The sequence below is a fragment of the Rhinolophus hipposideros genome (genome assembly GCF_964194185.1).
Source record: "Rhinolophus hipposideros genome assembly, chromosome: 3".
Classification (NCBI taxonomy): domain Eukaryota; kingdom Metazoa; phylum Chordata; class Mammalia; order Chiroptera; family Rhinolophidae; genus Rhinolophus; species Rhinolophus hipposideros.
In genome coordinates this window covers 88,571,770-88,592,767 of record NC_138049.1, presented here as the reverse complement: position 1 = coordinate 88,592,767, position 20,998 = coordinate 88,571,770, and the positions used below count along the sequence as shown (strand labels likewise).

Genomic DNA, 20,998 nt, shown 5'->3' with positions numbered 1-20,998 from the left:
ACTCATAGATCAATTACTATAGCTCTTATTTTGTGTCACTTGGTATGTAATTATATTTTCTATTTACAGAACTCTGACACATTAGACATACATATCCCCAGCTGTAGGCCTCGAGAGCATGAGGTCTTGCTTTTGCACCCACTGTTGCACCCAGCACAGCGTCACACTCCTTGCCCGTACTCAATACACGTCAGACTCTTCCCTCTGGTACTGCTCCCCTCTACCTTAAATACGCTCTCCACATCACTTCCAAAAGGACTTGGATTTCACATCTGTGAAATCACAAATATGAAACTGAACTCCCCAACAAGTTTGTCTTCCCTTAAGAAAAGAAAAACTTACACCATGAGAAAGATAAAAAAAACTCTTCTGCTTCATGACTTCAGGGTGAGGGGCTGCTCCCAGCAAAAATGAAGCACCTCACCCATCTTACAGCTGAGAACCAGCACCTCTTCTCTTCAGAGCGGCTTCTAATCTAGGTGACCCAGGTCCCCATAAAGTCACACAGTTTTTGTTTTTCTTTTTATTCAAGTAACCTTAAATGTTCTTTGGAAGCTATTCAAACCATACAATAGTACATGAGAAGTACTGCCCTTCTGTGCAAACAACTAAGTCAGCCCAAGGGCTAGACACCCAGGTATAAGTAGCTTCACATGAATCCTGTAAGGGGATCTCTTTATGGGCAAAAGTCACATGACGTTGAGGTGTCTGATATATCAGGTATAGTTTCTCTATGAAGGAGGTTTGAGTCAGGCTTGGAAAAGGCAGACAGAGGGTCAATTTTTCTGGACTTACATTCACTGGCCTCCTGTGGTTAGCTATTTCAAATTGGCAGGGTTTGGTCCGTACAGTTTTAACAGATAAATGCTGGTGTCACTGAGGAAAACTGCCTGAAGACAAGACCTAACTCCTAAAGAGAGCGCACAGCAGCATGCTGCCACCTTGTGGTGGCTTGCTACAAACACGGGAACAGCACATCTTGCGAACAGAGCTTTCAAGAAAAAACAAAATAAAATGTGTTGTGAAGGCGATGTGTATAAAAATGGTAAGTTTATTCAATGTCTTGGATACTGAGATCTAAAGCACATATTAGTCTTAACCGGTGCTATTACAAAGAACGTTTTCTTGGCCTCTGGTTCTATCCACAGCGTAAAGCAACCCAAAGGTTGTTCTAGACCAAAGTGCAAGTAAAAAATAAAAGCCAACAGGCACAGAAAGTATGAAAACAACCCAGCTGTGCCCCCCAAATACTCAGGAAATCCTATGCTATTTATAGCAAAGAATGGTTTGGTTTGTTTTGGGGTGGGAGTATGATCGTCTTTTGCAATGATGAGGCAATAGCCGCAGTCCTTCCCCACCTTCCTCTTGCTTTACCTCATGGCAGCTTTCACTCCCAAAGCGTCCACCGAACCCTCATTCAGCTTCATCACGTGTCCCTCAACTTCAGTTCAATTTAACACTGTTATTCAGGGAATAAAGGCCAAGACCGACACTAGGGGTGGGGGCCCTGGGGAAGCTTCCTTGGCAGAGCCCCAAGTTCAGAGACGAGGCCTCAGATGAGGAAGACGATGCCTTCAGACACCATGACCTGGTTGTCATCCTGCATCTTGCTCAGCGCTGCCTGGATCTCCTCTGCAGAGAAGGGCTGTTCCTCGTCCCGGTTGACAGATTCTGTGAGGCGAGTCATGCCCACCGACTGTGCGTGGGCTTCCCGGAACACCTCCAGGAGAGCCACTTTGAATGCCTTCAACCTGCCCAAGACAGGAAAAACGGTTGGGGGAGCAATGAACAAGCCCAAATGCTTTCAGGCAAGCTCTACGCTGGGAAAACCTAAGGTGTCATAATACTGTATAGCCAGCCCCCTATATACACATACACACAGCTGCCTCTGATGGCTGCGCCGGCCTGAGTTTCCTCCTTTAAAGTTAAACCATTGTATTATAGAGCTTCCTAATACATTGAGAAATAACAGCATTTTAAAAACAAGAGGGCTTTCAAAGGAAGCATGTGTTCCTTTTTCTGATGCATCAGGGTAACTGGCATTCCCATATATTGTTGGTAAAAACGTAAACTAGGATTGCACCTTTGGGAAGCAATTTAGCAACATGTACTAAAATTTTAAAGTGCATACCCTCTGATGCAGGGAGTCTACTTTTAGAAATTAACCTTACAGCTACACTTGCACAAGTGTGTAGTGATCGATATGAGAATGTTTTACTGTAAACAGATTTATGGAACCTAAATGTCCATCATTAGAAAACACAAGTAAAACTTTACACAGCCATACTATGGAAACCCCACAGTCATTAAAAACAGATCTTTATGAGCTAATTCAGAAAGTGCTTTCTCATATAGCTCATTCAATGACTGCTTCTGGGAAGTGAAACTGTAATTAATTTTAATGTTTTTTACTAAATACTTTTCAATGTTTCAAATTTATTCAGTAAACATATTGTGCCAGGTGTGTGTATGTTCAGATATTAACATAAAAAAGCAAACCTTAGCCATGGAGTTTCTTTGGGGCCCAGTAAATATAAAATTTATAGCTAAAACCGTTTCTGAAACACTAGTGGTAAAAATTCATCTCAAAACAAATGACAATTCAGTGAGAAAAATATGTGTCTCCCACTGAGAAAAATCAAAGTTTACAGGAAGACAAACTCTATCCTGGCTCTAAGACTTTTCCTGACCTCGCGAGGACGTCAGATTTAAAATTTCCACAGGAAGTTATTTATAAAGCAAGTGGTAAAGCATAAGAACTAGAATGCTGTCTTTTACAAACTGTCTTTTAACTTTTTTTTAAGTGTGAAATTATAATCAAAATGTAAAATGTTTTAAAAATCCTTGGGCCACTAGTTTTGAGCTCTTTTGATAAGCAGCTTGTTTCGTACCCTCTCCCTCAGAAGAAATCCTTGTTATCAGCGATATGTGGAATTAACTTCCCTACTCACCTGGCTTCACTCAACTCCACCTTCTGGGATTCCTTGGTCTCCTGTGAGTCCGCTGTCTTTGGAGTGTGCACTGTAGAGGATAAACGGTTGCAGGCAATGGGGAGAGACACGGTGAAGCCGTTTGCACAAACAGCAGAGCAATAATGTTCTCTCCCCTCGCCCCCCCCCCCCCACTAAGCCTGCTGAACACCATTTCCTAGGGTTCTATTGGGGCCAGGCAGGGCAATTAAGAGAAATCTCCAATGAATGAACAATGTGAGAATGGAGTCAGGCAGGAGACCTTCCACATATGCTATCTGGGATGCTTACACCAGACTTGGCAAAGAGCACAATTCATCAAGAAGGGAAGCAAACAACTGAGCAAGCTTGTTTTCCAAAGTTATACTGTGGGTTTCCTAAGGCTCTAGAGACAAACTTCTTGGACACAAGGCCCCAAACAGAGCCAAATGGGAGCCCACCAAAACATGCAGTGCAGGTTAAGAGTCAGGAGTCAAAGGAACACCTGCCTTATCAGTAGGGGACATGCTCTTACCTTGAGGCATTTCCCCTTCTGTGTCACTGAAGTCATAGGGGTCATATGAGTCCCCATCCTTGGCTCCTGAGTGAGGAGTCTTCCTCCTAAAATACCCACCGTTGTTAAAAGAAAAGCTTTGGCGAGCCCCACCCTGTGCCTCTGACCATGAAAAACAGTAACTAGAACCATCTACAATCAAAGTGAAACACTAGGCCCAGGCCTGTATAAACTTACTTTTCCTGCTTCACAATGCTTTTTCCCTTACAAATTCAACCACAGGCCTGACAGGAACAAATAATCTTGAGGGGAAAAATCCAAAATGTAATCTTCAAAAACCTCTGAATGAGTTACTCCTCCTGCTGTTCATCAATTCTTTAGCAGGAAAGAGGTCAAAAGCATCATGCTAAAGACAAGAGAGGGCTCGCTCATTCTGTCCTTTGCCCCGTTACCTTCCTTCTCAAACCCTGCAGGTCTAGTGAAGAACCTGATGTCAACCATCAGTACCTGATCCACCATCCCCCCCTCCCCCAGCCCTAACTGGAGTCTTTGTCTCTCATTTCTCTTTGCCCCACCTTACCTCTTCCTCTTCTGTTCTTGGTCCTCCTGGCTTTTCTCCTCTTCATCTTCTGTCTCTGATTCATCCTCATGTTGCTTCTTACGTTTCTTCTCCTTTTCCAGAACCTAGGATCAAGCCATGTATGTGTGGGCAGGAGAGGTCACTGATGCCGGGGAACTGAATAAAGAACTCTGAAGTCCCTTCTGCACCATCAGCAGAAATAATGTCAACAGGTCTAATGACTCACCTAACATCTCTTGTCCCCAAGTCCCAGGATCAGGGGACAGGTTGCTACCCATCTTTAAAAATGCTGGATGGTGTGTGTGCTCACTGCCTTTCACACAGTAAGTACTCAGTCAGCATTTACTGAATAAAGGAATAAATTAAAAAAAAAAAAAAAAAAAAGTCCAGCCCATAGTGGTTAAGTGGGAAACAATTCATTTCTTTATAAATCAAGTGCTTAATTTAAATAAGACTACCTCCACCCTAGCAAAGAGAAACAGCCAAAAATGTTCATCAGACCCACAACCAAACCCCAAAGGGCTACAATTCACCAGGCTGGTGGATAGGGGTTAGGGGCAATGAAAAAAAGAGTTAAGGTTTCAAGGCTTGGTCCCAAAAATGACAGAGATGCAATGTCACAAGCAGATATGGAGAAACAGGATGAGATGCAAGTTTGAGAGTTCTACTTTTGACCTGAGTTTTTGTGGTATCAATAGGACACCTGAAGAGACTGCCAAGGGGAAAGGAATCGAGGGATGAGGAAAATTATCAATGGCGATCCTTTGGGAACACCTACCTTTTTAAGAGGCAAAGGAAGCAAGGATAGACAGAGAAGCAAGGAAGGTACAGCACCTCAATTAAACCAGAATCTCTGGGATCTCTCGGGGCTCTGGCATGGGGATTTTAAAGCTCTCCAGCTAGTTCTCAACATGCAGCCGGTACCGAGAACCACCGGTGCTGCAGGTCCCAGAGAAAGGAGAGAGGCTGGCTGAACACTGGCAGACAGATGGCGCTTTGTGCTGGCGACCCAAACGCAGGCGGCACATATGGGGGGCTGTGAGGCCCAAGCACCAACGATGTATTCAGAAGCTCTCACCACAAGCATCTGAACCCTCACCTTCTTGAAGTAAGCATACTGGACCAACTCCACAGCCTCCTCTGCGTCCTGCAGGTCCACAGTCTTGCTCATGCGGGCCTTGGCATGGGCTGTGGACAATCGAATCAGAGTTTCCAACGTCCGGGCAGTAACTGGAGAGGTCTAGGGAAGAAAACCAAAGAGGATTGCTTACCCAGAATTATACATCTTCCTTAGGCATGCCCATCATTCCCACTACACAGAAAATAATGACACAACCGGAAAAGCTCTAAGAAGTCTAAGCAAAGGACGGAGCTCTGCAGTCCTTATAACGACCATATAAAATTCTGAAAGATGAAAATTATCAGGAAGATAGGTGTAAGTGTGGAGGGAAGGAGGAGGTGAACAGGGAAGAAAATCAGGCATCTTACAGCTGGAAAGACAAAAGCCTAGACAAAGTACAAAAGTGAAGGCCCACAATGCACCAAGAACTTTGCTTTTGTGTTCCTTGTGTATTTAACACTCTTTATTACTTGGAGAAGTTTTATAGATGAGGAAAATGGGACTTGAAGGCTTCAAGGGAGGGGTGGGAAAGAGGTCATCAGATGACACATTTTTAAAAGTTGGGTAAACTCACTTAAGTCCAAAAGAGCAGAACTCTGACACGTTACCAACTGGTTCTCACAGGGGTGGATGTACGCCAAATGGGGCTGCCTTTATCTTTTTAGAATGCTAGTCTGAATGGCATCCCTGGCCTGAGGAATCAGTCTGTGTTTAGGACTACGCATGTGCACTTTCAAGTTCCAGGTGACACTGATGTGTCCTCCCAGTTACGCATCCCTGATGTTATCTACCTTCTCATTATTTTATGAATAAGGAAACTGTGACCTAAGAAGTGAACGGATTCGTGCAAGGTCCAAAAGTTAGCTAAAGGGATCAGAACAAAGGGTTAGTTCTCTCTATCACACCTTCCCATCTCCCACGTATGATGGTCACTTCTACTTTCTACTTTCAAGTTTTCAAAATTCTCATTTATACCCAATCTGACATTCAAAAACAAATATATTCACATTTAAATAAGTTTATCAAATCTTTTAATGATTTCGTACCAGAGTCTGGAGGTTAAACACTCCATTATAAGCTCCAATTGGTGTAATATGTTCAATGAGAAGGCCTTTTAGACATTATGTAAACATGTTCACATTAATGGGAGTACCAGTTAAAAAAGAAAGGGGGCAATTTAATTTGAAGACAATTCAAACGAAATCTCCAGAAAACAAAATTGAGACTCAAGCATAGAAGTCATGGGGAAGCAGGTTTAAGCTCAGTAAATGGAAGAGTATTCTAACATTTCAAAGTAGTGACGTGCTAGGCATGTTGTCACTGAAGGTATCAAGGAAATGCTAGCAGGAGTTCCAGAAGATCTCAATGAGCACATTATGATCTGGGATCATATCTAAATCTACATCGCATTTGGGTAGTTGGTTGGCTCAGTTGGTTAGGGCACCGTGCTCATAAGACCCAGGTAGCCAGTTCAATTCCCACTTGGGCCAGTGAGCTGTGCCCTCCACAACTAGATTGAAAAAAACGACGACTTGACTTGGAGCTGATGGGTCCTGGAATAAAACACTGTTCCCCAATAAAAAAATAAATTAAAAATAAGTAAAAAAATAAAAAAATAAATCTACATCGCATGATTAGAGTTTTAGACTTGGCTCTTTCTTTGTGAAATCCTATATGAACTAAACTGCCCCAAAAGATTCAGATAAATTCATAAGTTGGTATGTTAGGTTTCTAGAAATAGCTCTAGAAAACCATCACAATTGCCAACTCCTATTCATCTGTCAAAGTCCAGTTCTAATATCAGACTCTCTGGGAATCTTTTCCTGACATTCGTATCTTCTGGAAAGTCTAAAGGAAAAATTAATAGCTTCTTTATCTGTACTCCAACAGTCTTTCACATTCAGTCCTTTTTAGTTATTACACTGTGGCAAATGTATGCACATTTTAAGAAAGGAAGTATATAAACGAAACACAAAAGAACAAGACAAACAAATGAGAAACAAAAAGTCATAGACACAGACAATGGTTTAGTGCAGGGGTGTCCAAACTTTTTTCAACGTTTTTCACTAAGGGCCATATCCGGTAAAATACACAAACAGCTGGGTCACTCACTCGAGGTGAAGTATGTATTGCCTCACCTGGCTTATTTAAGTAAACTAAATATATTTTTGGAATTTGCTGCGGGCCAATAAAAAATGGATTGCAGGCCGCAGTTGGCCCGTGCGCTGCAGTTTGGACACCCCTGGTTTAGTGGTTACCAGAGGGTAAGGGGGAGGCAGTTTGGACACCCCTGGTTTAGTGGTTACCAGAGGGTAAGGGGAAGGCGGGTGGGAGATGAGGGTAAGGGGGATCAAATATATGGTGATGGAAGGAGAACTGACTCTGGGTGGTGAACACACAATGGTATTTATAGATGGTGTAATACAGAATTGTACACCTGAAATCTATGTAACTTTACTAACAATTGTCACCCCATAAACGTCAACTGAAAAAACAGGAAAGGAAAAAAACTGTTTTAAAATTGTAATACAATGAATGACACTAGCATTCATTTGATTAATGCCATCTTTTGCGCGAACGTCATACTACATACACATTGCTACCATAATTCAATTCAACTTCGAAAATACAGGTAAAATCTCTTAAACTGTGTTCATTTTTTGGCACCTCCCGGTATGAATATATAATCTTTCCGCCTACCTTTCTGCCTCCCCACCCCAAATGTGAATTCTTTAAGGGCAGCTCTTAGTTTAACACTGCATGTGCGAATAGACTAATTCAGTTCCCAGCCGTCACTCATACGTTTGCTGAATGGATCACAACTTCTGGAGGCCTGTCTGAACTAATCAGATACATGTTATCTCTGGGGTTTTGCATTTCATTTTCCTTTGTAAAAGGAAATGATTAAAATTGTGTCAGAAAGCCTTTCAGACCAGAAAGGAAAAGCTAAGGAATCATCACTAAGTTAAAATGCTTTCAGAGTTCCCCAATGGTAGGGACTGCTTCCCCAGCCGTATACTTAAGGGAAGTCCAGGGCCATCTTCCCCTTGGGGACTCACCCTTGCGGTGTCCGAGCTCATGCTGTCTTGGCTGCGCAGGCGTGAGTACTCTTCTGCAATGTAGGTGGCTGACTCCTGTGTTAGGACGGGCTTGATGATTTTGGCCACGTGGATGTACTTCTTCATGAACGCTGCACTCACCATCTTCTCCCTGGACCCACACACAATACACTCCACTTTCCTGCCACAGCCCAGCACCTGCCTGGGACAGTGGCTTTGCCTCTCCTCAGAGAAGTCAAGGTCAAGTGGCAAAGCAGATACAGCCTGGAATCCATTATCATAAATCTCATTTATAGGGAACACGTACAAGGCCCCTTCACATATTTTTTGAAATTCTATAGGGATCACTCAGGTATTATTTTGAGAAAGAAAGTTTAGGTTCTTTTGCCATATTTTGTTAAAAGTGGGAAAACCGTGGCTCAGAGACGCTTAAGTAGACTCAAATTCAGTTTTCTGACTCCAAATTCTGTTCTTCAACCAACAGGTTTGAAGATTATGTTATGCTTCCTACTGCACCATGGTCAAAGACAGAGGTATAAGATCTCACATTTCATGCTCTGAGCACCTGATTACAGATTCCCTTTATCCAAATCGACTTGCAAAGCCTCCAGTGCTTGCTATCTACTGACCCTTCACCATGAACTCGACATAAATGATGACATGACTTCTGCAATCCTTCATGAGGATGAAATCACACCCACCATTGGTTAGGAATGTCATAAAGCCACCCAATTTTAGGAAAAGATCAGAACCTAAGCATAATCACCCACAAACATTTACAAGGCCAGGAAGAAGGTATCTGTGGATCCAGAAAAGAGAACAGGCCCACACAGTTATGACACCAAGCACAATCTTGGCCTGGACAGCATATACACATACACATGCTCTGATATGCTACAATAGTAGATATAAACATGCTCTAATATGACGCAAATCTCAGGTGCCCTCGAGGGACGAGTATAAGAAATGCTCACTTTTTCTTCCTGTTCCCATGAAGAAGATTGTCGTGCTTCTCATAGATCTGGGTGTCCTGATGGTCTTCCTGGCTAAAGTTGGGATCATCTGTGGCCAGGATATCTACAGCACTACCCAAAGGCATAGCTTAAAAAAAAAAAAAAAAAAAAAAAAAAAAAAAAAAAAAAAACAACCCAAGTTGAGAGAAAGGAGGGTTAAGAAAGAGCTTAACCCAGGGAAAATTGCTTCTTCTATAGCACAGCAAGGGAAGAGAGACAAGACTCATAAAGCATGGACCCAGAAGGAAACAGACAGGGGACGCCCACCAGTAAGGAGGGTAGCACCACCTGGCCCACAGAAGATGCTCAAAGCTGTTCCCAGACCCAGAAACGGACAAAAGACACCCCTTAGGATAACCTCCACTGAGCCAGGAGCAGTGGCCAGACAGGCAAGGGCACCTTCAATTTCAACCCAGAAACTGCAACACCCACGGCCCCGGGTGGGGCCTGAGATAAGGGCACCCATTCGGTTCCCTTCCCTTCCTTACTCTTCCAGTGGCCTCACCGTCACCGTCCTGCTCCCCTGGCGACCTGTAACGGTGCATCCTGAGGACGTGGTCTGAGACCTCCCGGTCCTGCTCAGGGTCCATCTGATCCAGCATGATGAAGAGCAAGTCGAATCGGGACAGCAGTGAGTCCTGCAGCCCAATGTTCTCCATGGGGGTCTTGTACTGGTCATACTGGACACAGGAAGAAAAGGAAAATCAATAGGAAGAAAGGACAGGAGGCTGGACGGATTCTGGGAGTGAGAATAGAAGACTAGACCTTAAAGAGAAAACCAATCAGAAGAAGTGAACTAAAGTATTTTAAAGCTATTAAAATACTTAATTCATCTCTTCTACCTGCAACCCTTCTCTAACTGAAGCTCAGGTGACCTGAGGGAACTCAAAGCCCCGCCTCTTTCCTTCCAAGCAAACCGCCTCACCAAGCTTAGAAGCCTCCAACAGGCTGAGCCTGGGTCTAAAAACCAGCCTCCTCCTTCCCAAGCCTCATTCTGCTCCTCTCATTCCCACGGCAGGACCAGCCCTGAAAGATGACTCCCTCTCCCTTCCTTACCTGTTATAAAGACAGGATAAGCTGGCTAATCCAGAAGCACTTGGGAACTTTGGAGTCCCTCACTCAGAAGGTAATGAGTAGAATCTTAACAGAAATGGTCAATAATATACAAATTATGATGTCTTAAGGATCATGGGAGTTTTTGCCTGGGACTCAAGAACTGTTATCTTTCAATTAGGGGCCTAATGGGCTAATGCTGACCCACCCACGTGTACTTCACAGGCAAAAGGCCTGGCAACCTTCTGGGTAAGATTAATGATCCTGACCATGTTCACATTTCAGGACTTGCCATTTTCTCCCTCCGTATGCCAGTGCAATTCTTCAGAATGATGTAAACACACGTTAGCATTAATCTGAAAACCTATGGCTCTCAATCCAGGCTATGTCCTAGAAGCAACCTATGGAGCCTTTCGAAACCAGTTACCCAGAGCCCCAACCCAGAGATTTGGATTCAGAACCCCTGGGCTGGGGATCAGGCACCTGTATGTTTTTAAAAAACCCACCAAAACAAGTATTCCCACGTACTGTGGAATCATACATTGCCAGAGCACAGCATAAGCTTTGGGTTCAAATCCTGCCTCTTGCTATTTTCCAGTTTGTGACTGTTGAGCAAGTTACTTAAAACTGTTATGCCTACATTCTATCATCTGTGAATGAGGAAAATACCTACCTTACAGGGTTTTTGTGAGGATGAAAGGAATTGGTAAATATAAAGCATTTATAAGTATTAGTTAGTAGTATTATTATGGTATAGTCTTCAAAGAAGACAATTTGGCACTCTCTACCAAAATAAAAATGCACATAACTCTTAATCCAGTAATTACATTGCTAAGAATTCACCATACAGGTATAGTCCCAAATGCATGACAAAACATACACAGATGTTTGTTGCAGCTTCATTCATAATAGCAGGGAGGAAAAAAGGGAAAATACCAATTGCCCATCAAATGGAAACTAGTTAAACACATTATTGTAATTCCATACTAGGCAGCTGTTTTTGTAAAAAAGGCAAAACTCAGCAAAATCCCAAACAGGATAAATATAAAAGATTACGTCGAACCATGTCATACTAAAAACCAAAGATAGATAGCATGCTGGTACGTGCTTAAGTTTCCTGAAAACACTCAAGAGCTGTTAGTGGCTCTCTTGGGAAAGAAATAGGAAAAGAATGGCTTTTCATTTCCATATGATATCTCTCCATTCTGTTTATAAATCCTCCTGCCTCGTGTATGTAGTACTGTCATTTTAATGTCAAGATAGGTTACCTGGGATGTGAGACTGCAGGTCATTTTTACTTCTTTGTATTTTTAAAAAGTCATTTTAAATAAACACCTTTCCAGGGGATTCTGATGTGTATGTATGAAGGGGTGAGGAACCATAGCCCTAAACCAAGGGCAGTTAACAAGATGATGAGCTTACTTGGTTTGGTCTTTGGCCTTTTGTTCCCCTGGTCACCTAGAATAAACTTCTCAGCCCAGTGACTCAGCAAAACTAAATGAAGATACGGACAACGACTATGGAAGTGCCTGATTCCACTGACCCTGCCGTACACGGGGTTGGCTGCTGCCAAAACACTGCAGCGGGCATTCAGTCGAGCGTGGATGCCAGCCTTGGCGATGGTGACCCGACCCTGCTCCATCACTTCGTGGATGGCCGTGCGGTCCATGTCAGACATCTTGTCAAATTCATCGATGCAAACCACGCCTCGGTCAGCCAGGACCATGGCCCCCGCTTCCAGACGGCGTTCCCCTGGGAAGTGGGCGGTAAGGGACACGTACAGTGCAGGTCGTAGGGGTTAAGGGGGAGCGACGTCCATCTCCCTCCCGGGCACCTCTCACGATCGCACACGAGAATATAGTGAAGCCAGCTCCTAGAGACTTAGAGGAACCCCTGGTGGGCCACCCTCTCTAGCTCCAACCTGAACAGCTTCTCTTTGCCCCGCTTGGACCCTAAGCAGCTAACCTCCAACCAACTTCCTTTACAGATTTTTCTCTCTTCATCCTCATCCTCAAATGATTTCCCAACTAGATCTCTGTTCTTTTCATACTAGTCTTCAAACCCCTTCCTCTAATTTAGGAAATAGTACAATCTTCATTTTTATTTCCCTTCTAATTTGCTAAGGTTTCTCCTTTAAAACGCTTTCAAATAGCCTTCTTGGAGACATTCTTGTCAATAAAGGGACACTTAAAGACATAAATACCCTGTTTCCCTGAAAATAAGACCTAGTCGGACCATCAGCTCTAATGCATCTTTTGGAGCAAAAATTAATATAAGACCTGGTTCTTATATTATGTAAGTAAAATTAAGACTGGGTCTTATACTAATTTTTGCTCCAAAAGACGCATTAAAACTGATGGTCCGGCTAGGTCTTATTTTCGGGGAAACACGTCAATTCACCCAATATTGCCACATACTCAGTCTTCTACTAGCCCAAACTAACCTCTCAAACTGTATCTTCCCAACACAAGGCACACCTAGCGCAAGCTCAACGAATAATGCTCCATCTCACTGCTGGACCTTTGCCAACGACCCTCACACCCTCCCTTACCTGTTTCCTGGTCTGTAGTGACAGCGGCCGTCAGACCCACTCCAGAAGAGCCCCGGCCAGTGGTGGGGATAGCCCGGGGTGCAGTGCAAAGCACATACCGCAGAAGTTGAGACTTGGCAACCGATGGGTCTCCTGTAATTGGATGGGGGCAGTGGTGACTCTCCAGGAAACTCCCCCCGCCTCCCATCAGCAAATTCTGCTTTTCTAGCACAGCTCCTGACATAACAGAAACATACAGTACTAACACCGTGTTTCCCCGAAAATAAGACCTAGCCGGTCCATCAGTTCTAATGCGTCTTTTGGAGCGAAAATTAATATAAGACCCAGTTTTATATAATACAATATAAGATATAATACAATATAAGACAGGGTCTTAATTATAGTAAAATAAGACCGGGTCTTATATTAATTTTTGCTCCAAAAGATGCATTAGAGCTGACGGTCCGGCTAGGTCTTATTTTGGGGGAAACACGGTAGGTGGTTAACATTATTTCCTTCACATTCCCTTTACCATTTGTGGAAGAATATATTTTAGATATATAAACCAGGAGACTCAGAAATGATAATAATAAAGATTCATTTTAGTCTTTTGCCCTTTGATAGGACTAAAATACAGCCAGGTACAGAATATACCATCTTACAGGTAATACATTCCCAGAAACACACTCCACAAGGGAAGACCTAGCGTCTGAAGCAAATCCCTAACACCATACCTATTAGAAGGATATTGATGTCCCCACGGATGTGGCTGCCATTCTCTAGGTCTCGCTCCACTCCTCCCAGGAGCAGGCAGAGGATAGCCTTCTTGACATACTCATGCCCATGGATACTTGGGGCCAACGACTTGGCCAGCTGCTCAAAGATGTCCTACAGGAGAAGTAACCAGTGAAGTGCAAAGCCTAATGAGAATCTGGGATATGGCTGAACTCCACTTTATACGTTAGCCTACAGAAAATGTTTGAAGAAATGCACAAGTCCAGATACTGTGTCTAATCATGAAACAAATCATATTGATCAGACCATTACCAACAGATACAGAAGCCAAGATTCCAAAACTTGCTCAGAGATTTAATCGTTAAGAAAAAAAAGATCCCTGATCGAAACTTAAATGTTTATTTTTATACTCTCCATTGATGTTAATCAATAAATTATCTTAATTTTTAAGCCAGAAAAAGTATTTCCAGGTTCAAAACATTTTAGGTTTAGTAAGAATGTATACTGTGCTTTAGCAGTAACTTTTATCACACATGGATATATTTTGTCCATTCTAAATGTGGGCATTGTCTTCAAAAAGAAAAAGAAATTGGAGGACTAAAACAAAAATAATGTAAAATTTTAAATTTCAGTAACAATGTAATCACTAACGTCTTCAGTAAAGAAGACATTACTATTCTAATATTTGTATTAGGTTTACTTAGCAGCCCAGCAGGTCTCATTCAGCCCAGCACAACAGAAACATTAAAGAACAAACACCCTTTTACTTGCTGACTGGGTCAAAACTAGAAGCTAGCACCAAATACTTCCGAGGAAAATCCTTGAACCCCCCCTCCTGCTCCAGTACAAAGACAACCGTTCAAATACAACCCTTCAAATACAACCCGTACAAATCCATCCCCACCCTCAAATCCCTAAAGGACACCCAGACCTTGGAACGCGTTTTACTGAACTTCTTGATCTTGGCTATATCCTCAGCAGAGAATGAAGGCTGCATGTCCTTGCTCATTTGCTTCACATTACAGGCGATCAGGACGGTCCTGAGACAAAATGGAGAATTAAGAGAAAGCCTGTTATAGTATTCCACCATAAGAAAAAAATAAATGATGCTATTTGTGACAACATGGATGGATCTTGAGATTATGATGCTAAGTGAAATAAGTCAGACAGAAAAAGTTGAGAACCATATGGTTTCATATGATGTGTGGTATATAAAACTGAAAACAACAAAGGAACAAGACAAACAAGTGAAGAAATAAAAACTCGTAAGACAGACAATAGTTTAGTGGTTACCAGAGGGTAAGGGGGGTGGGGGATGGTAGACGAGGGTAAAGGGGATCAAATATACGGTGATGGAAGGAGAACTGACTCTGGATGGTGAACACACAATGTGATATATAGATGATGTAATATAGAATTGTACACCTGAAACCTATGTAACTTTACTAACCATTGTCACCCTAATAAACTTTAATTTAAAAAAAAAAGAGTCTGGTATTTTCAATTCCTAACCTCAGTCTTTCAGGCTAATAATCTAGAACAACAAATTGAAAAAAAGAAAAAAAAAAGCTGCTTGGAATTCAACAACTGATTCTCTCTTCATCCATGATCTAAATATGCTGATGGTGCATCATCTCAGGAATTTATCTCTTGCAGACCCACAGGGCTTCAGACAGAAGAGTGTATGGGAAGAAGGTGGGAATATGTGAGAAACTCCCAGGTAAGCCATGAGGCTATAATCATTATCACCCGTAACTCCCACTTTTCATGTAAGTGGGAGATTACCAGTTCTATCTCGTAGGAAAAAGGTACCCCCATCTCCCAAGCAGGTAGAGTGCTCCACCTGTCTGTTACAACTCTCCAGAATATGCCAAACAGAAAAAAGAATACTATCAGACATGGAAGCTGCCAGCAGCATTCCAAACACTTCATGACTGACCCTTTACCTGAAGGTGCCTGAGGTGTAGCCTCCCTTCTTCCCAGGAAGGCAACGGTAGGTCCCCACCACCTGGACTCGGTCACCAGGCTTCACTTTGTCCACCAAGTCATCATCCAGAATGACATCCACAGAGCGGGGGAGCTGGCCGGCTGGGGCCTTCTCCGGCATCTCCTGGATGGTGATGGTCTGGTGGTCCTTATAGACAGAGAGGCCATATTCTGTCTCAAGGGGATTGTTTTCCTCATCCTAGAAAAAGCACACAGAAAAGCAGTTTTCTCAGCCCTGTCTTAGAGATACCACACTCATGTGTTGTAGGAAATAGGTATCATTTGGAGATGACTTCATGAGATTTCAGATTTCAGGAACAAAAGCCAAATATTATCTCTAGCTCTTCCAACCTCATCTATTCTAATTACCAACCACCTAAATGGAAGAGGCAATCTTTAGTCTGAAGGGACCATGGCTGTATTAACATCTAAATTAAGATTCTTACCTCCCTTACTAAAGCTGAATATATGCTTATTGTGAGGCAGTATTTTCACTCCTAGTAATACCCAACAGAAACACTCACCCAAAGTCACGTGCTACTAAGTTCACAGCAGCGCTATTCCTAACAGCCAAAATTTAGACAATATCCAAATGCCAGCAACACAGTGGTTACATAAATGTAGTACATTCACACAACTGAATTCTAGACAGCAGTGAAAATGTATGGAACACACCTATACACAACATGGATGGATCTTACAAACAGAAGCCAATGCAAGAGTACTTATTAGAGAAAATATAACAATAGGCAAAAGTAACCTATGCTGTTAGACGTCAGGGTACTCAAACGGCAGCATGGGCTCTCAGGAGGGACTTCTGATTGCTAGTAAGGCTCTAGAAAAAAAATTTCCTGTTTTAGATGCTCATCTTACAGGTATACTCAGCTTCTGAAATTTCATCAAGCTGTACACTTCTGTGAGCCTTTAAAACACTTAAACACACTTTTAAAGTTTCACTTCCTTGGTATTTAATTTTCAAAACAAACACAATCACTACCACTTATTGAGTGCTTACTATGTACAAAACACTGTGCTATTACCATGGAATTGTTTTATGTAACCCTCACAACTCAGCAAAGCAGGTGTTTTCCACGTTTTACAACAGATTAAAAAAATGAGGCTGGGATTAGTTAAACAAGTTCCCTCAGACGTCACACCGTAAGTGGCAGAGCCAGGACTTGAGGCAGGTGGAACTCCAAAACCCAGGCTCGGAAGCGCCACACTAGACACTTCCAGGAGACATGGTCCAGCAAATTTCACGGCTCAAGTAAAGAAGCCTGGCCACAGTAACCGGCAGAACAGTACTCTTTGAGTACTTCCTGGAGAAGAAATTCTAGCACGTAGGAGTCCAGAGAGCATAGGAGTCTAAGATGACAGGAAATGCAACCGGCCTGACAGTAAAGACATGGGTCCTTCTCCTTAGGGTCATCACTAACTGGGACCATAAGCAAGTCACTTATCCTCTGAACCTCAGCATATCACCTGAAGGTACACGAAATGATTCCAAAGTAAGTTTCTGTTATAATTCTCAGATACTCCTCCTTGTTTTTTGTTGTTTATGATTCCTCCACAAGTTGGTAAAATTGAAGGACTGGGTCTTATTTATAACTGTGTCCTCCAGGGTGCCTGACAATTCTTTGGATATAGTAGCTCTCAATTAAAATTTTTGATATGGGGACAGGTATTCTTTCATAGAATGAGTTCAGACATCAAGTAATCAATATTAATCATCTTGTCTCTATTAAAGTTTCGCATCATTCTCAATTCAAACTGCACACTAAGAATAAAGTCATTTCCTATGTCAACCTTCTCTTAAACTTGCAGTAAAATACCTGTAAAAAGCACAAAATAACATTATACGTTTTTCCATATTACTTTAATTATAAAATTATATGATTATAACTTTGCTAAAAGATTGACGTAGATTAGATGACTTTTTTCCTTCAACCCTACCATAATTTTCTAAATTTTCTAAAGTGAATATTTATTATTTCTTTTAAAAACATGAGCTTTCCATATTAAGCTCTGGCTAGCAATCAAACTTTCCTTTAGGTTAATGCTTACTTGTCACCCTACCTACTTTTAGAAGACTTCAAATATTACCCAATTACTTGAATTTTTAAAATCTTTTTCTGTTTTTTAAAACATAGCAAACTTTTTTTTTTTGTTAACTTTTATTTATTTTAAGGACCCATCAGCTCCAAGTCAAGTATTTGTTTCAATCTAGTTGTGGAGGGCGCAGCTCACAGTGGCCCATGTGGGGATCGAACAGGCAACCTTGTTGTGAAGAGCACCCCGCTCTAACAAACTGAATTAAGCGGCCACCCCCATTTATCATGTTGTTATTACCTGTTTTGACCCAGAAAATACATTATTTGATCCAACTACGCATTAAAACAGGTATCTTTGACTACAACCTCCAAGAAGCCCAATCAATTCACTCCCCTCACCTTCGTGGGATAGACAGAGCTGGAGGGAAAGGCCACCAGGGTGGTGAGATCAGAATAACGTCGCTCTATGGTCTTCTTGGTAGCAGGACAGTAGTGGACACTGCGTACAACTTTGGGACGAACTAGAGAGCCTAGGAATGGAAAACATGCATATACAGTCATCCAACGAGACAGTGATAGAAGTGGGATCTAACGCAGGCAAGCCCATGATGACTCCAAATACTATTCCTCCAACTAGTTTCAGCTATTTCAATAATACTTGTCATTTATTTACTTTTATATCACCATATCCGTGTAAAACTTTAAATACAACTGATACCAACTAAGAAATAGACATTCAGGGTTAGAATGAAGAGACTGCCAATACCCAAGACTCGTCCACTCTCAGCAGAATTCATCATTCTGCTAGCACAGGTGGGCACTCAAGGTCCCCCTCATTACTGCGCACACTCAGAGCTCCTCCAAGTTTCACCCCATAATTTCAATGCTCCATCTTTCTGAAGCCACACACTCGTGACCCAGCTCTACTCCACCTCTCCTGTTTTCTTTTCCCAGCCCCTTTAAGTGTATCCCACCTCCACTGCCCTGGACCCTTACTTTAACCCACTTACACTTAGTGACAATGCCCTCCACACAGACTACACAGCTAAGGAAGCAGGAAGTAAGAGTCCGGGGAGAGACATGCTTGGAGCCAAAGCTGCCCTCCAATCCTATGTAGAACTCCTCATACTGCTTTGCATAGGTAGCATCAATGGAGGCCACAAAATCCTTTAAAGCCCGCTGGAAGGCAACCAGCTCCTCAAAGGCATTGCTCAGGAGGCTGCATAGGGGCAAGAGAAGAATAATTAGGCAGGGGGCAGAACTCAAAAAAACTGACCCTCGAAACAGAAGTGGACATTCTTAGATGATCAAGAACAAGGAGTGAAAATCTAACTCCTTTCTTCTGCCACCCTACAAGACTCAGGAAAATAACCAGAACTGAAGGCCAACTTCAACTCATCAAAGATGTAGAAATGATACTCAGTTAAACATGGAAGGAAGGAAAAGCTCTTGAGCGAAAAGGCCTACCACCCACTTTGGGAAGATAAAAACAGAGGTGCAGGTGAGGCAATGAGGGCTTCAAGGTCAGAAACATTTCATGCAGGTCCCTCTCCTGAGCATCCTTCCCATGCAGGAAAGAGAGAGGGAAGCAATTCTCACTCAGAGCCGGCCAGGATACCCCCTTGGAATCCCTTGCCACTCACCGATTAGCCCTCTTCTCATTTTTCCTGCGCAGGTCATTCACGTTGACAATCAACCGGTACTGGTTGTCATTGATCAGCTCCCGAACTTTGTTCTGATAAATTCCCCGGTCTTCCTGCAAAACAGCCACCACGTGGAACAGCCACAAATTCAAACACACGATGTTTTCACACAGCAGCAGCTCTCACGTGAAGTCCCTCCCTGCGGCAGAGCTGAACCCCACTTTCTCCCATATTTTCACTCCCTCGCCTCCGATTCCATATGCACTGAAAAAGCACAGTGCAGGGATGACGTCTCCCTCGAGGTCCCTGCCATTATTCGCATTATCAATGCCTTTTCTGTAGGCAGTCATTTCTCACCCTTGAATGGGGAATTAAAATGAGCTCATAAGAAGTCGAGAAGGACAATGAATACTAACCTGGTTACAACGTAAATCACACGGGCTTTTAATATTCATATTAAAAGTCATACTAAGATAACTTTTCATTTAAAACTCGTGGACGGAATGAACATATTTAATGTCCCGATATCTGTGTAACACAGCGCGAGCTCTCCTATCCAGACCTCCCGGACTCGGGAGCCTTAGATATTTGTTTACAGGTGCAGCATCAGCAACGCTTCCAGACGCATCACCTTTACCTGCATCACGAACACGTTTCGTCCGCGTCGCACTCGGTCCTGACAAAGCACGCTGCCCCGACAGGAGGCCTTTTCCTCCCAACAGGACGTCAGGCTCTAACACAGCATCTGGGACCCCCGACGCCGCGGATCGCCACGTCGCACAGCAGCCCTTCCCCCACCCTACCCCCCAAATGACGACACCCGAGAGTGATGTCGAAGAGGTCCAAGCGGGCTTTGCCACTTTGTCTGCCCTGGACGGCAACCGGCCGCCCGTCGCGCGACTCCGCCATCACTTGTATCGAGAAGAAAGTTGTAGGATCGCGAAGGCTCACCTACAGGAAACCAACGGCGGACTGCCTCCACCGCGAGAAGATGCCCGAGACCGAGATGGGAGGGCCCCGCGCCGGCCCCCTCTGCCCCTTCCCCGGCCGGGGCGCTGCTCGGCGCGGGGCGGCGTCACGCACGGCTTCCCTCGGCCTGTCCGCGTCCCCAGGGGCTCCACCATCCACAACCTCGCGACCGAGCGCCTCCCTCACCTCGTCATCCAAGAAGTCCAAGTAATCTCTCTGCGCCTCCCGCAGCTCCACGTCGTCCAGGACCACGGTCCCCGCCATGCTGGCCGACTCCAAACCACCTCCTCCGAGCCCCGCGGCGGGTCTTCGATAACCCCGCCCCGGCGCGAAAACAGCCGAACTTTTCCCGCCACCAAAGTGACCTCAATGAAGGGGTGGGGGTCTCTGGATGGATACACACATTCTGATTGGCTGATGAGAATGGATAGTATCCAATCGAAAGCTTCCTCTTCTTCTCGTTGACCGAGAGGCGCCGCGCGGCGGCGGGAAAGTACCATCCGGGGCGCTCTGTTCTCTCGCGGCTCCGCCCTCACTGATGGGGATCGGGAAGCGATGTATTCTGGGAATCGTAGTCTTCCCCCTTTTCCCGGATGTTTTGAGGATTTTTTTCAATCTGCGGGTCTCTCACCCTGTGAAGGGTGAACCCACGGAGCCAGGAGGTTGGATTTAAAGACTAAAACGTTAGACAAGGGGGGTTTATAGAAGAAGGAAATGAAAACATAGAAGCAAATGGTTTTTAAAATATGTGTTCAAATACGGTGTCACCGCTGGATATGGTTCTTAAGCAGCTGCCC

The 20,998-nt window shown here is 43.6% G+C and overlaps 1 protein-coding gene across 1 annotated transcript; it reads right to left on the bottom strand.

Annotated features, from left to right (window-relative positions):
* Positions 1-528: 528 nt before the first annotated feature.
* Positions 529-20,729, bottom strand: MCM3 (minichromosome maintenance complex component 3). The gene is made up of 17 exons (XM_081044395.1): positions 20,388-20,729; positions 19,233-19,345; positions 18,600-18,808; positions 17,989-18,119; positions 15,499-15,737; positions 14,484-14,592; positions 13,552-13,705; positions 12,839-12,970; positions 11,831-12,039; positions 9,740-9,914; positions 9,196-9,322; positions 8,222-8,372; positions 5,142-5,282; positions 4,043-4,146; positions 3,484-3,569; positions 2,952-3,021; positions 529-1,751 (listed from the first exon to the last, which is right to left on the bottom strand). The coding sequence occupies exons 1-17, from the start codon at positions 20,463-20,465 to the stop codon at positions 1,553-1,555; spliced, it is 2,427 nt and encodes an 808-aa protein (XP_080900521.1). The 5' UTR covers positions 20,466-20,729; the 3' UTR covers positions 529-1,552.
* Between the last annotated feature and the right edge of the window lie 269 nt (positions 20,730-20,998).